The sequence below is a fragment of the Vulpes lagopus genome, chromosome 1, assembly GCF_018345385.1.
Source record: "Vulpes lagopus strain Blue_001 chromosome 1, ASM1834538v1, whole genome shotgun sequence".
NCBI classification, from domain to species: domain Eukaryota; kingdom Metazoa; phylum Chordata; class Mammalia; order Carnivora; family Canidae; genus Vulpes; species Vulpes lagopus.
In genome coordinates, this window is record NC_054824.1 from 149,745,279 (window position 1) to 149,759,239 (window position 13,961).

The 13,961-nt window shown below is 49.1% G+C and overlaps 1 protein-coding gene across 3 annotated transcripts in view; it reads right to left on the reverse strand.

Moving 5' to 3' along the window:
- Positions 1 to 13,961, reverse strand: part of KIF26B (kinesin family member 26B) — a 447,298-nt gene that overhangs the window by 76,596 nt on the left and 356,741 nt on the right. For all 3 annotated transcript variants that reach the window (XM_041761098.1, XM_041761100.1, XM_041761107.1), the window contains 3 exons: positions 8,488 to 8,694; positions 3,586 to 3,679; positions 2,293 to 2,555 (listed from right to left, as the gene is read on the reverse strand). In XM_041761098.1, coding sequence (XP_041617032.1) covers positions 2,293 to 2,555; positions 3,586 to 3,679; positions 8,488 to 8,694 — 564 coding nt within the window. The remainder of the gene's footprint in view (positions 1 to 2,292; positions 2,556 to 3,585; positions 3,680 to 8,487; positions 8,695 to 13,961) is intronic.

A 13,961-nucleotide genomic window follows, 5' to 3' on the forward strand; every position in this document is an offset into this window, starting at 1 on the left:
TTCATGTTCCTGGCAGATTAATTAAGAAAGCACTGTGGGCCATGCATCTAAATCCTATGGAATCCCTCAGAAATTAGAGTATAACTTTAATCAGAACAGTATTATCAGAATTTAGGGATGCCTAGGTGGCTCAGTGGGTGAGCATCTGCCTTTCGCTCAGGTCATGATCCTGGGATCCTGGGATAGAGTCCTGCATCAGGCTCCCCACAGGGAGCCTGCTTCTCCCTCTGCCTTTGTCTCTGCCTCTCTCATGAATAAATAATCTTAAAAAAAAAAAGAATTTGACTAATACTCCTTTTTGGGGGGAGAAAAGGAAACATCTGATTTATTCAAAGAAACAGCCTGTGGTATATGCCTTCGGGTCGGTACACATTCTGACAATTTTCTATTTCTGACCACGCTTACCATTCTGAACTGTGAGAGCTGATTTTGGAACCTGGGACCTTCCTTCAAAATCCTTAGACTTCAAAGACAGACTGTTGTGTCCACTGTTCTGTACTTACTATGGTAGAAAAATAAGCTAATGTTTTTTCGTGATTTTTCAATAAGAAGAGTTAAATAAAAAGGCTGTTGATCTGTTCTTCCAAGCCAGTTAACCAGGTCCTTTGCCTACACGGGACTTCACCAGCAGAGTCTTTATAAAAGTGAATGGAGTTGTATGTGATGAATCACTGAATCCTACTCCAGAACCTAGCACTGCACTGTATGTTAACTAACAAAATTTAAATTAAACAAAAATAAAAGTGAATGGAAGCTCCAGGGCATCTGAACATCCAGGTAATTCTTGGGAAGGGAACAGCAGGCAGGTGATGCCAAGCAGGTGCTGTGATGCTTCAGAAGAGAGGTTCTCCAAGTGTGGTCCCTGAACCAACAACATCAGTGTCATATGGGAACTGGTTAGAAATGCACATTCTGGGTATCTACCCCAGGCCTACTGAATCAGAAATTCTCGAGGTAGAGCCTGGCAAGCTGTGTTTTCCAAGTCCTCCAAGTGACTGCTGAAGACTACAGTCTGAGAACTGCTGGATTAAGCTTTGCATAACCAGTTAGTTTGCACTCTGATTAGATTTCACATCCAGATGGTATCTAATACATCTGTTAACACTGGTCAGTCTCGGGACCCACCCTTTAGCAGTTGCAGAGAACTAACCAGGCAATCACAACTGACAAAGAGAAACATCTAAGAGGGTTTCCTGGAGGAAGTGACGTGTAGCTGCTACTGTAAGATAGGGACTTCGCCAAATGAGGAGCAAGAGTGGAGGAGGAGCCTTGGTTGGTGTCTGAGAGCTTTGCAGCTGGGAAGCCTGCTAGAAATCCATAACCAGGGGCCCTATCCCAGAACCTGTGTAGTCACGAGATCCTCAGTGATTCATAAGGGCACTGAAGTTTGAGAAGCACTGCCTTTTTAGGGACTCAAATGTAATTTAAGGAGTGGCGAGAGACGATGCTGGAAAGGTAGGCATGGGGCAGGTCACAGGGGACCATGCAAATCAGGATGAGTTTTGCAACGGGGGATTCAGAACAGAAACAGAAGGATCTGAGGTGCTCTGAGCAGGGGAAGAACACAGCCAGGTGTGAGTAGATGGGTATAACAGGAGGTGTCCTTGCCTGTGAAAACCAGTCCCACCTGGGAAGACACAGGAACTCATCAAAATGAACACTTATCTGAAAAAAACAAATTGGAAATAAGGCCTGCTGGAGACTGAAAGAACTAATTCTCCTGGATATGAACCAGGGAGCTGGGAGTCCTTCCTCCATCTATTGGCAGCCAGAGAGAGACGGACTCACAGAACAGGCATTATATCCTGCAAAGGTAGACTGGAGCTTCTCTTGGCTTCCACAGCTCCAGCAATTATATCATGGTTCTAATTAGAAAGTGGTTATTAGTTTTTCCTACAGCACTACTAATCCGGCTGTAAAACCAGTGCCAGAAACACAGTTTATAGAGCCATAAACAGCCCTGGTAATGGCTGGACCTCTTTGTGCAGAGCAGTAAATATTTCGGCTTGTTGTTTAAACAAAAGAAAGACTGTACTTTCTTTTTTTCGAAAGGGGCGTAAGGAAAGTGAATTCAATTTCCCCACAAATGCTGCAACAATCGTGGTTCCTGCTCATTGTCAATTAGATTCAAGGTACAAATATTTAGGTTGGGTGAGCAGATGGCCCTGCAGCTGCAAGCCATAAAGTTCCCGCCTTCCCCTAAAGTAAACACTCGCAAGCCTGCCCTGTTTACACGTGGCCGGAACCATGGGGTGCGTCGCCCCCCCCTGCTAGCAGCAGAGAGCTGCTCACCTGCGTGCCACAGATGGGGTCCTCGCACAGGTACACGCCCGGGGACTGGCCGTCCTGCAGGCTGCCGGTGGCCACCTCGGCCAGCAGGTCCCGGAGGTTCTCTTCTTTGCCCCACACTTCCACCGCTGAGATCCGCACCGAGAACCGGGCTCCCGTCTTTTCCTTGCGTTCATTTATCAGCTTGAAGAGCCAAGAGATAGCACAGGGGATGATGCCAAGATTCTGCATGGAATCGTCCTTTCCGATCATGGTGTAGGATTTCCCTGGGGGAGCGAGACAAGGGAGGAACACAGTGTGAGTGTCCCCCATGGGGAGGCTTGGGGGTTGGGAAGGAAGGAAAGGGAAAGGTGAGGGAGGCAGTAGGCATCGATGACAACAACCGCAAAGGGCATTTCCTAGTCCCGCACGGACAAAGACTCTGAGCATCCAGCCTGAGGACAGAACGGGTGTCCCGAGCATCACAGGCTATCCAGCGGAGATCTTTCATCGCTGTGATGGTTCTTTTTATCACCACCCCACAGATTGAATCCACAGACTTACACTTTATAACCTTCCTCAAGTTAAATGCAGGGTATATTTTTACAGCGGGAGCAAATTCTGTTTAAATCTGGATTGCTGCTTTGATCAGAGATCAAGAAGACAGAAGGGAGCTGAATGAGCTGTCTCAGCCTAAAACTGGCCTCTCTCACTGTGAGGCCTTTGTGGGAACCTCTCTGCCAAGGGGCACTTCCGGAGCACCCCAAATTACTAACTTCCTCAGCGCGGAAGCTAAGGCCTGCTGAGCAGATGGCCACAGGCCCAGATTCAGAAGGCACCTTATGGGGGTCTAGCCATCCAAACCCCTGTCCGGGTGCTTCTCCACCTCCTTCTTTCTCCCTCCAGTCTGTGCTGTGCTCAGACACTCTCCCCAGATGGGTTCCAACACGGTTTTGGGCTTTGCTTGGAGGCTGGTTTTTTGTGGGCTCCATCCACTACCCTGAACCCAGGAGCCCCTGCTCAGTGGGTGTCCCTCCTCCTGCTGGCTTTCTGGGTGTGCCTTTGACCTGGACCAAGTGGGAAGCACCCCACTACCCCTTCCCTAGAAGACTAAGTCAGTCCCCACTTAGGATGAATGCTGCATTTCAAAAGCAGAAACAGAAAAAAAAAAAAAAAGCAGAAACAGCAACCAGTGATTCTTCAATTGGGCACTCAAAGGAAACAGCCTCCCCTTTCATCTACAGATGCTGGGACTGGCACAGAACATCCACGTGACTAGGAATACAGACAGAAGGAACGAGGAAAGCTCTCACTGACCCAGCTTAGCGTGGCCGAAACAGAACACGCAGCCGTCCGCCCCGTTGACCACAGATTGGATCACCTCCGCCACAGTTCCGGCACACACTTCAGCCTGGCAGACACAAGAGGAGACATGTGCAGTGAGTGGACCATTAGTGATGGGAACGGAAGCCCCCTTCCCACGGGCTTGGGTCCCACGGTCACGGTGCTATAGATGGGTCAGGCTGTAATGCAGTTCCGGGGTGCTCAGAACCCTCCAAGGCCTCCACCTCTTGCAAGCCTGAGCCTTATACACATGACCTGCAAACCAACCCTCTGGTGATTTGGGGGGCATTTCAGCTGCTGTCTCTGTAGGCCAGGCAGGAAAAGGCTGGCAGGGGATGCAGGGTGCACTCACAGACCTCATGCCCTTTCCTGAGCTGCCCTTCTGGTCTCTGGGACAAGGCTTTTACACTTTCCACCCACCCTCTGCTAACTGGATCCTTAACTCACACACACACACTCACACACAGACATGTAGACACACAGCATATGAAATGGACCAAACTTATTAGTGGGAAAAAGATAATGTGCCATTTCAGGAAAAATGACCTTGGGAAACACTATTTCTAATAGAAGCAGGAGCCCTGTGATGCACATCTACTTTCTCCCAACCTCCTTCTTCTTTCTTGATCCATATCCCCTTCTTTTCAAAACCAACTTTGTCTTTCTCTCTGTGCAGATTCAACGTACAGTATCAAAGGCCACTTGCAAGGATGTTACAATGGGTGTTCTCCAGGCGGCTGCATGGCTCAGCTCCCTCATGACCATCTGAATCCTTAGACAGGGGCCAGGCTACTGCTGACTTTCTGTATTTCCCCATAAACACCCAATAATAAAGCACCCACAAACAATAAGGATTCAGTAAATTTTGTGGCCTCACTGGCACAAAAGAGAGATCTGAGAACTCTCTCTGGGTAGCATATGAGGCTTTCAGAGCAGCAGGAGGACAAAATCCTGCACTGTGTGCCACCTCTGCCAGAGTCAGACCTCCAGGAATCACTCAGAAGCAAGAAACACCTGGGCTCTGAAGCCCATAGGGCCCCGGCCTCCCTGGGAATCTGAGAGCCATGGCTTGGCCTGGAATGTAGCTCTAGGCTATCAGAGTACAACAGACCTGGGTATTTGGAAATTGATTTTCTCTCCCAAACCAAAATTGAAAAACCAGTTCCACCCGTTGTTGATCCTTCTGGTGGTCACCTCAGCTACTCTACGGGGGCTCCTCCTGGGCTGAGAGGGTGGCAGCATGAGGCCGCTGCAGGGACCACAGGATCTTTCACACCCCCCAGGACCCAGGAGCTCCGCAGTGAGAAGCCAGCCCGAAGCCCTGCAGTGGAAGCTGAGAATCTTGACAGAATTTGCCACAGGTGACTCTGCAGAGCTCAGCCTTCTTTGGACATAAAGTGAGGTGGGGGTTGGGGGCTGAGAGCCCGGCCTAAAATAGACTGTACTAGATTCCAGAGCAGCAGGGAGAACGCTGGTTGTGTGTGTACCAAACTGCCATCACTGAATCATTTGTGCCAAGGCCCAAGGACAGAGAACAGGAGCAGACTCCCAGGCCTCTCCTAGCAGAATTCCTGCCCGCCATCCACCGAGAAGACAGTGCGCAGTGACCAGTCTGTCTCGTATTGTTAGGGGTTGGCAGTGGCCCCTGGAGGCCCCCTGCTGCCTTATGCCTTGGGCCTTGATAAGCATGCCGCTGCCCCAGCAAGACCCCCAAGGCACAGCCAAGTGCACAGGAAGCCTCTACTCACCTACAGCTGAGTCCTCTCCTCCCAATCCCTATATTGAAACCCAACAACCAGTGTGATGGTATTTGGTGATGCAACCTCTGGGGAGGTGACTAGGTCATGAGGGTGGGGCCCTCCTGAGTGGAGTTAGCACCCTTAGGAGAGAGGCCCTAGAGAGCTGCCCTGCCCCTTGTGCCCCGTGAAGACACATCAAGATGACAGCTGTCAGTCAGAAAGGGGCTCTTGCCTGACTCCCATCTGCCAGTGCTTTGATCTTGCACTTCCCAGCCTCTGAAACTGTGAGAACTTATTTCTGCAGATTATAAGCCCCACCCCCACAACCCGTGCTGTTTTGTGATGGCAGCCCAAATGGACTAAGACACCTTCCCAAAGCCACATCCTCAGAGGTCTGCCCCAGAGTAGGCAGCTAATGACTGCCAAGGCCTCTCGAGGGTCCTAAGTGGAGCTCAAGAGGGCAACGAGGAGCAAGGACTGTTCTGGTCATTTCTTTGCGTCAGTAAGCTGATGTCCCAACAGACTGATGGAAAGCCAAGTTCCTCACCACCTGGGGCCTTCCTGGTAGCTGCTGCTTCACAGGCCATGATGTGGAGCAGCAAGAAGAGGCCTACTCTGTCCACTTTTCTGCTTTGAAGGCTTACAGTGTGCTCACCCCTGGGGCACTGAGGCTGACCATGACCCTCCCAGCTGCATGACCTTCCTAGCATCAATGATGACATAACAGTAAAAGCTTACTATGTTCTGCCTCTTTTTCTACCAGTTATCTCCCGTGTGTGTCACCTCAGTGAATCCCAGCAGCTCAATGAGGCACATTTTGGTTCTGTTTTCAGTTGACAGACGAGGACACGGGGCCCAGAGAGGTGGAGTAATGGGCCCAGGAGGCAAAGCTTGTGACCAGTGGATAGACAGCGGGAGCACAAAGACACAGTACCACACCGAGCAGAACTGAGGGCTTAAGGAGAAGAATCCAGGAGAGATGTCCACTCAGGAGAGGGCCTGTGAATGAGACACTAATCTCTGAGCCTCCATCTCCTTGTGTGTAATGTGAACACATCAGTGCTTCCCTCTTTGACACCATTAGAATTCAAGTAAGAGTTGAGTGGGCTAATGTATATGAAACTTCTGGAAAACCTTTAATAGAGGAATGCAGTGCATTACAATCCTGGCAATTTTATTTATTTATTTATTTATTTTAAGATTTTATTTATTTATTCATGAGAGATACAGAGAGAAGCAGGCTCAATGCAGGGAGCCTGACATGGGACCCGATCCTGGGTCTCCAGGAACACTCCCTGGGCTGAAGGTAGCACTAAACCACTGAGCCACCCGGGCTGCCCTAGTCCTGGCAATTTAAACAAAAGTAAAGCATTCCGAAGCAAGCGTGACTATAGCGTAGAACATAGGGGCTCTGGAAACAAGTGTGAAGTATAAGCAAACAGGAGCAATAAAAATAGTTCTTTTTATGGAATAAATCTAAAACATTAATGGTCCACACTGAATTTAGGGTTTGCTTTGGAATGCTTACAACTTAGGGAGAATTGCTTTAGACAAGTTTAACTGTGTTAATTAAATTATTTGTAGGTCATTTATTTGATGCAACGTCATCTACTAGACTAGCAAGCTCAAGGGGTGGTACAATACACACAAAAAATGTAATAAAGAGAGAAAAGATTGGATTTACTTGTATTTTGTCTTTTCCTGGTAAAACTCTGGGGGAAGCCACTCTTAATGAGTGGAGCCTATGGTATGTCCTATGTGTCTGTGGTCTAATATCAGAGACCAAGCGAGCACCACTTCCCAGGCTCAGATACAGCATGGAGGAAATTAACAGGAACTAATAGCACCCTGGTCTTTAGGTTCTGCTATCGGCATGAGTTACCCTGTTGCACCCTGTTTTGTATAAATCTTGGGGAGTGCTGGAAATTTATCCAGAAGATGCAGCTGTCTGATGCCAAAATGCAGGCAAAGTTAAGTCACCATATACACATAACCTGGGTTATGTGTCTACTGGAAGCTTCTGTTGTGCCAACTCATTGCAGATGAAATGCACCAGATGGTGCAACTGAATCTTCCAGTAGACATCTGTTCTTACTGGGATTGGCTCCAGCAGCTCTGGTCCAGGAATCTTGGTGCTCTGGGCCCCCAAGAAGCCTCCAAATTAGTCACAGAAGTATGGCTATCATTCCCCACCTGTGTGTGTGTGCATACCCCTTGCAATATGACTTTATAGCTTCTCCACTTAAGAGATGGGGTCTCTTCCCACCCCTCAAATTTGAGCCAATAGAAAGCAGCAGAAGTGATGTGCTGTCAGTTCTGAGCCAACAACTCAAGAGGCTTGTGTACTTGGATCCTGCCATTGCCATGAGAGCAAGCTCAAGACAGCCTGCTGGTCAATGAGAGACAACGTGGATTCTAGATCAGCCCAAAGCCAGGCAGTCCCCAAACGTGTGATGGCATCCAGCCAAGACTGCCAATACATTAGTGAGCCAAGCTAGAAACAAGACTGCTTGGCCAGCCCATAGATTCACGAGAAATCATAGATGCTTATTGTTTTAAGCCACTGAATTTTAGGGTGGTTTGTAATGCAGCAATAGTTAATACAAGAGCTATTCTTCCTCCCTTCCACTCCACTCTGTGGCTTCGGGCCACAGGCACATCAGCCTCAGCTTCTCTGCCTACCGCTCCAGTTCCTTACTAGAACTATATACTAACCCTAGAACCCTGCCTAACTCGAACACAGCTCCTTACACCCCAGAAACCCAGGCAGGAGTGGTGTCCTAGTGGACCACAGATGCCACCACCTCGATGCAGGTGTTCCTAAAACTTCCACTTCTGCCTTCTGTCTCCCTGTTTATGTAAGCCATGCCCTAACCGGCTCACTCTTCCTTCTCTCCAAGGATATGTCTTGTTGAAATCCTGACACAGCAATCCTGCCCAAAGTCAGACACCAATAATTCAAAAGGACTGACCACTCAAGGGGGCTCTGATGGATTTCCAAAAGTTGTACCAGTGAAGGAACTGACATAACAGAGCACTCTGGAAGACACCCGCCTATCTCACAGGTCCTAGAGACAGTAAAAGCTTCTCGAAACTGGTCAATGTTGCCTGAGCCCAACTGGGCAGTGACACCTACCTGAGAAGCATCTTGTGGAAAAACAGCATCAAAGGCAAACATCTTAGGAGGAACTTGGTTGCCCCTCTTTTGGAAGACGTTTTGACTTCCACACGTCAAGGGATCATAGAGGGTGATCTGTTTCTTCCGTGGGTCCACCTTTAAGAAGGAGCTGGATTCTGAGGTATCACGAGCCAATGTAGAACAGATGCGAAGCATGACTTTCACCTGCCAAGAAACAAAGGCAGGAAAGGACACAGAATGAGAAAGCTGGATACATCTCGAAGGAGCAGCCTTCCAGACTCTGGAGACATAGCATGCACAGCAGCAGGGTGCCTTCTCCTGGTAAATTATGATGAACTGAAGCAGCACCATAATCCTCAAAGGGTCAAGGGAAAACTGACTTATTTGTAGCTATCAGGCGGAGTATTTTGATACGTCCATTGCTTTATTATGGAAACGGCACACCATGTCCTTTGTCTGCTTATTAATATAAATTGAAAACTGTACGCTGGTGGCCCAGTTACATAGATGAAAAAGGAATCTGGATGGCTGAGGTTTCAGGGCTGGTGCAGTTCCCTTCAAGAGAACTACTCACAGATCAATAACCCATGGACATAAAAGTTAGCTCCGTAATTTACTCCTGGCCTCTGCTCATCAGGACTCTTGGAGACAAAAACCCCACAGTCATCAGTGTCATCATTAAAGGCTTATGAAATGGACTGTTTTTAATGGCCAGCATTTGAAATGGGTTCCAAGGAGCAATGGTGATAAAAGATTTGTTTGAAACATATTATTTGGGATCCCATTAAGTGAGTGCATAGAAGTTGTCATCTCAGAGAACGAAAGCGCTGTCTCGGTGGGAAAGGGGGCAGCATTATTAACCCGCCTCCTGAGTCAGGGACCATGGACCACAGGAATAAACTGCCTGTCCCAGAGCCTTTAAGTGAGCAGAAGTTGAGCTGAAGACACACACACACACACACACACACACACACACACACACACACACACACACAGCTCTGCAGGCACAGGTCCTGGGGAACGGACAGCATTTTCTCCCTTGCCAGCCTTTGTCCCTGTGTTGCCAGCTCAGTGCAAATGTGTCGAGCCCCTGCTCAGTGCCAGGCCCCAGGCTAGGCAGGCACTGGGGATGCAAAGGCTGGTGATGCGTAGAGCGGCAGACGGACAGACAGGCAGAGATGATTTTTGTAATACCACGTGGCGAATCCTGCAGGGTTCTTTTTAAGCTCCTCTGTCTGTCTCACCTTCCTCATCGGATCAACTGTCAGGGCTGATGAAATGTCAGCCAGGCCTTTGGGGGAGAGGGGTTGGAAATATTTTGAAAGTGCAGAAATGCTCAGAGAAGAATCTGGACTGTGCAGAATGGAGTAAGGGCCCTCTCCTGTTTGTCCTCTTCCTGTCTGCGGAGGCAGGGGGCTGACTCGCAGTGTGCAAACCTGAAGGGCACTGGCCTCATCACTTGCCCTGTGTCACGCCCTGGCCGTGCTGGCTCTTGCCACCTCACCACAGCACTCGGGGGTAGAGCTGGGGGCCTGGTGTCACGGTGGAAGGAGCCCATGGCTGGAGTGAAGTCAACCTCTGGGAATTTAAATCCTGGCTCTCCCATCAGTAGGTCATATAACAATTCCTGCATTTTCTGGAGGTCTACTATGTGCTAGGGCTGTGCTGTCAGCTACAGGGCATTATGTCACCCTCCCAACCAACCAGCGCATAGGCATACCTGTCCAGATTTCACACATGAGAGAAGAGGTGTTCTAGAACTTGCCCTAGTCCCTAAAAAGGGAGGTGGTGAGACTAGGCTCTGATCCCACCTCTGTGTGATGCCAAAGCCTATACTTTTTCCATCATGGCAAGTGCTGCTCCCACACGTGGTCCAGCCACTCCAAGCCTCAGTGTTTTCACCTGTACAATGGGGACAATGAAATCTATCTCATGGGACTGTGGGGAGAATGAAATGAATCAATGTGAAGTACTGAACCTGGGGTGGGTGCTTGATTGCTTTTTTTCCTCCTCCTCCTCCTCCCTCCCCCATACTCCCCTCCCTCTGAATGGTGACACCCTAGCATTCTCTCACTACAGTGTTAATGATAAGGTTTTAGAACTCCTTGCCCTGGATGCTGAGCACTGTGAATCACAAACAGGACGCCACAGGGACTACTGCAGACCCAGCTAGGTATTAGGCTCCGGTCTCACAGGATCCAATCGCTAAAACAGTCACTGCACACATGACAATAAAGCACCGCATCTGTCTACGTTCCATGCAGGCCATTTCTTGCTCGCTGCGAATGTTTCCGACCTTATTTCAGTACCATGCATTTCCACAGCTCTGCCCCAGCTACACAGCAGGTGTGGCGAGGGCCCATATTCAGATGGCGACTTTTGGCAGGTGTCGGGGCGGGGGGGGGGGCGCAGGCTTTCTGTAAGCAAATCCCCTAGCCCGGCCTCTGAGTGGCACAAGCCAAGGATGAGGCGGTGCCAGGCAGAACTGATGGAGTCACATGGCCCACTGCTTTTCTATTTCACAATTTCGCATGCAATTTCAGGGCAACTAGAGGTGCTGAATGTAAACTATGAGCTAAGCCAGGCAAGGGCCTGCGAGGAGAAGGGGGGGTTGAATTAGGGAGTCATTTCCCAGGGGGAGTGCTCCTGCATCATAATGAGGTTCCAAGCCTCCATTTCCATTTCCGTGGACAGGCTGAAGACCCCAGCCACTGGTCTGGCCAAAGAGATACACGGCTCTTTAAACACCCCCTGAACTCTGGACAGGGGTTGGCAAATGCTACCCTCATTCTTTCCTTTGCAATTCATTTAAATAAATGGATATTCACCACCCCCAGCCCCCGTAAAAGGAAGGAAATTGGGTTTTTCTGCTTGACTTCCTTGGTGTCATTATTCCTTCAGTCCAGCACTCCACTTCCTGCTTAATCCTCTGTAATTAAAGTGCTTTGCAGATTCCACTTAGGATCAAGACCGTCCCCAGGACGTCTTGCCAGGAGTTCTCGATTTTGTGGCAAACGCCGGTGGGTTTCTGGCAGCACCTGCTTCAGCCCTTCCTATCCAGCTGCCCTGGGGAGTGTAGAGGGCCCCTGCAGTTTGGAATGTCCACGGCCTCCTCCCGGCTCTTGGGGCACTGGGGACAGTGACCGATTTCAATCCCAAAGTCAGAACTGTCAGAATGAGGTCTAGAAAGCCAGGGCACAGTCTGAGTGTGGGGAGGGAGGGCCCAACACCCCCGTTCAAGTGACAGGAGACTGGCACTCCCTCAACCCAAGCCCTCAGTGGTCAAGACCCCACTTTGCCTTATTTATGTAATTGCCTAGTGGATGGTGGAGACAGCTCTTGCTCTGGGCAGCAGTGGCCTTTGTGTCTCACTCATTAATCATGGCAGCACCTCCTCCTGGATGGCATGAGGGACTCTGAGTGGTTGAGAGAGGTGGACCCTGGCTCCTGAGCCATGCAGACACTCCCTCCATCAAGGCAGAAGACATGTCTGGATGCCACATGGCCTTCTGGGACTTGTGACTGGTGCACCCCACAGATGCTCACCGTTGACGCTACACCTGATTGTGAGCTCGGATATTCCTGTCCATCCCTAGTCATGGGGTCCGTCCCTAGTCATGGAGTACACAAACATTGTATACACCTAGGGGGCTCCTCGTTGCCCATCTCTCTGCCCAGAAGCTGTCCTGCTGGAGGCTTTCTTCAGACTCTAAGGCAAAGGAAGACTTTGGGCAAATACGACCTTGGGAAGGATCTCTCACCGACCAGAGAAGACCACAGATGGCAGTGAGGCAGTGGGGGAAAGAGAGAACACAGTCTCCATTCTCACACCTGAGCTTTGCTTAAACTCCTCTGGGGGCCCTCACAATGAAGGCCCTCAACAGACACACATGAAACAGTGAGTGGTCCCCAGCCTGCATCTCGGCCACAGCAAAAGCTCAAGGGAAGTGGGTCAGTGAGGATATATCATTTCCACCCCATAAGGTTAGAGGCAGCAGAGTAAACGAAGCACTGAAATCTTTTACTCCTTTTGCATTTTTGTATTTTGGATCTCTCGGGTTTGGTTTTTTTTTTTAGATTTTATTTATTTATTCATGAGAGACACAGAGAGGCAGAGGGAGAAGCAGGCTGCCTGCGGGGAGCCCCATGCGGGACTCGATCACAGGACACCAGGATTATGACTTGAGCTGAAGGCAGATGCTCAATCATTGAGCCACTAGAAGGCTGGATCTCTTTACACTGATGTCCAGGTTCACAAATTTTTAAGAGTTAAGTCAATAGAAATGAGTCAAGATAGAGTCAGATCAACCTGACAGGAAATCCTATTTAGCATAATTTTTGTCTTGATCCCAGAGTATTAGTTATCTTTAAACCTTTCATATCTATGTTTAAGTTTCTAAAACATGTCTGTAAATGGTTCAAGGCAAATCAGAGGCCAATGTCATAGGTTCATCACAATCCACCACCAAGAATAGTGAGAAAAGTGAACAAGTGAGATTGTCAGGAGGGAGTCTAGAACAAAGGACTCGGCCACTGAGACAGAAAGGCCAAACCGCAGCCAGTCAGCATCCCATGAGTCTGGTCCAGGACGGCCCTCCCACGGAGGCCAGCACCAGTGATGGCAGTGCTGGGGTTCCTTGTGATGAATGTAAGCCACGGAAACAGCCATCATCCTGTCCTTACAGGTGACCTTCTCCGCCTGTGATAGGGGAGAGCCAGAGTCTGGGCGAAAGACAGAATTGGCATCCCAGCCCTGCCTGGTGAAGACAGCACTGTGCTGTCAGCAAACACCAGGATGCCTTTTCTGGTTTAGATGTATTTTCAGATGGGGTTCAGCTCTTGAGGGCAAAACAAAGAACAACAGAAGGGTGCACTGCATATATAGTGAGCTTATTGCCTTCCTTACAGGCTCCAGATGTGAACCAGGAGCCAGGAGACTCGGTTCTAGTTCAGATGTCACCAACACCGAGTGGCCGTGTGACCTCAGGTATGGGTGTTGGTATCCTCATCCCTAAAATGGGTCTTTTGTGCCCCCCCCCCTTGAAAGACAGTTGGGAAGCATACAAATGCTAAAAATTATCTCAAAAGAAAGAAAGAATGCATATTCCTCCAATCAACTAGTAGAAAATACGCTCTTCTATATCAGATTAATGACATCAGAAGTCCTCCTACTAGGCTTAGTTTTAAAGACCTATTTTATTTGAGAGAGAGAGACAGAGCAAGCAAGCAGGGGGTAGGGGCAGAGGGAAAGTCTTAAGCAGGCTTTGGACTGGGTGTGGAACCTGACGTGGGGCTCAATCTCACGACCCTAAGATCATGACCTGAGCCAAAACCAAGAGTCAGACACTTAACTGACTGAGCTTCCTAAGCACCCTAGGCTTAATTTTAAATTAAATTTAAATTTAAAAATTAAAGCAAAATATTCTTTAATGAGCATGCACATACATAGTGACAAAAGAGATGAGCTTTCT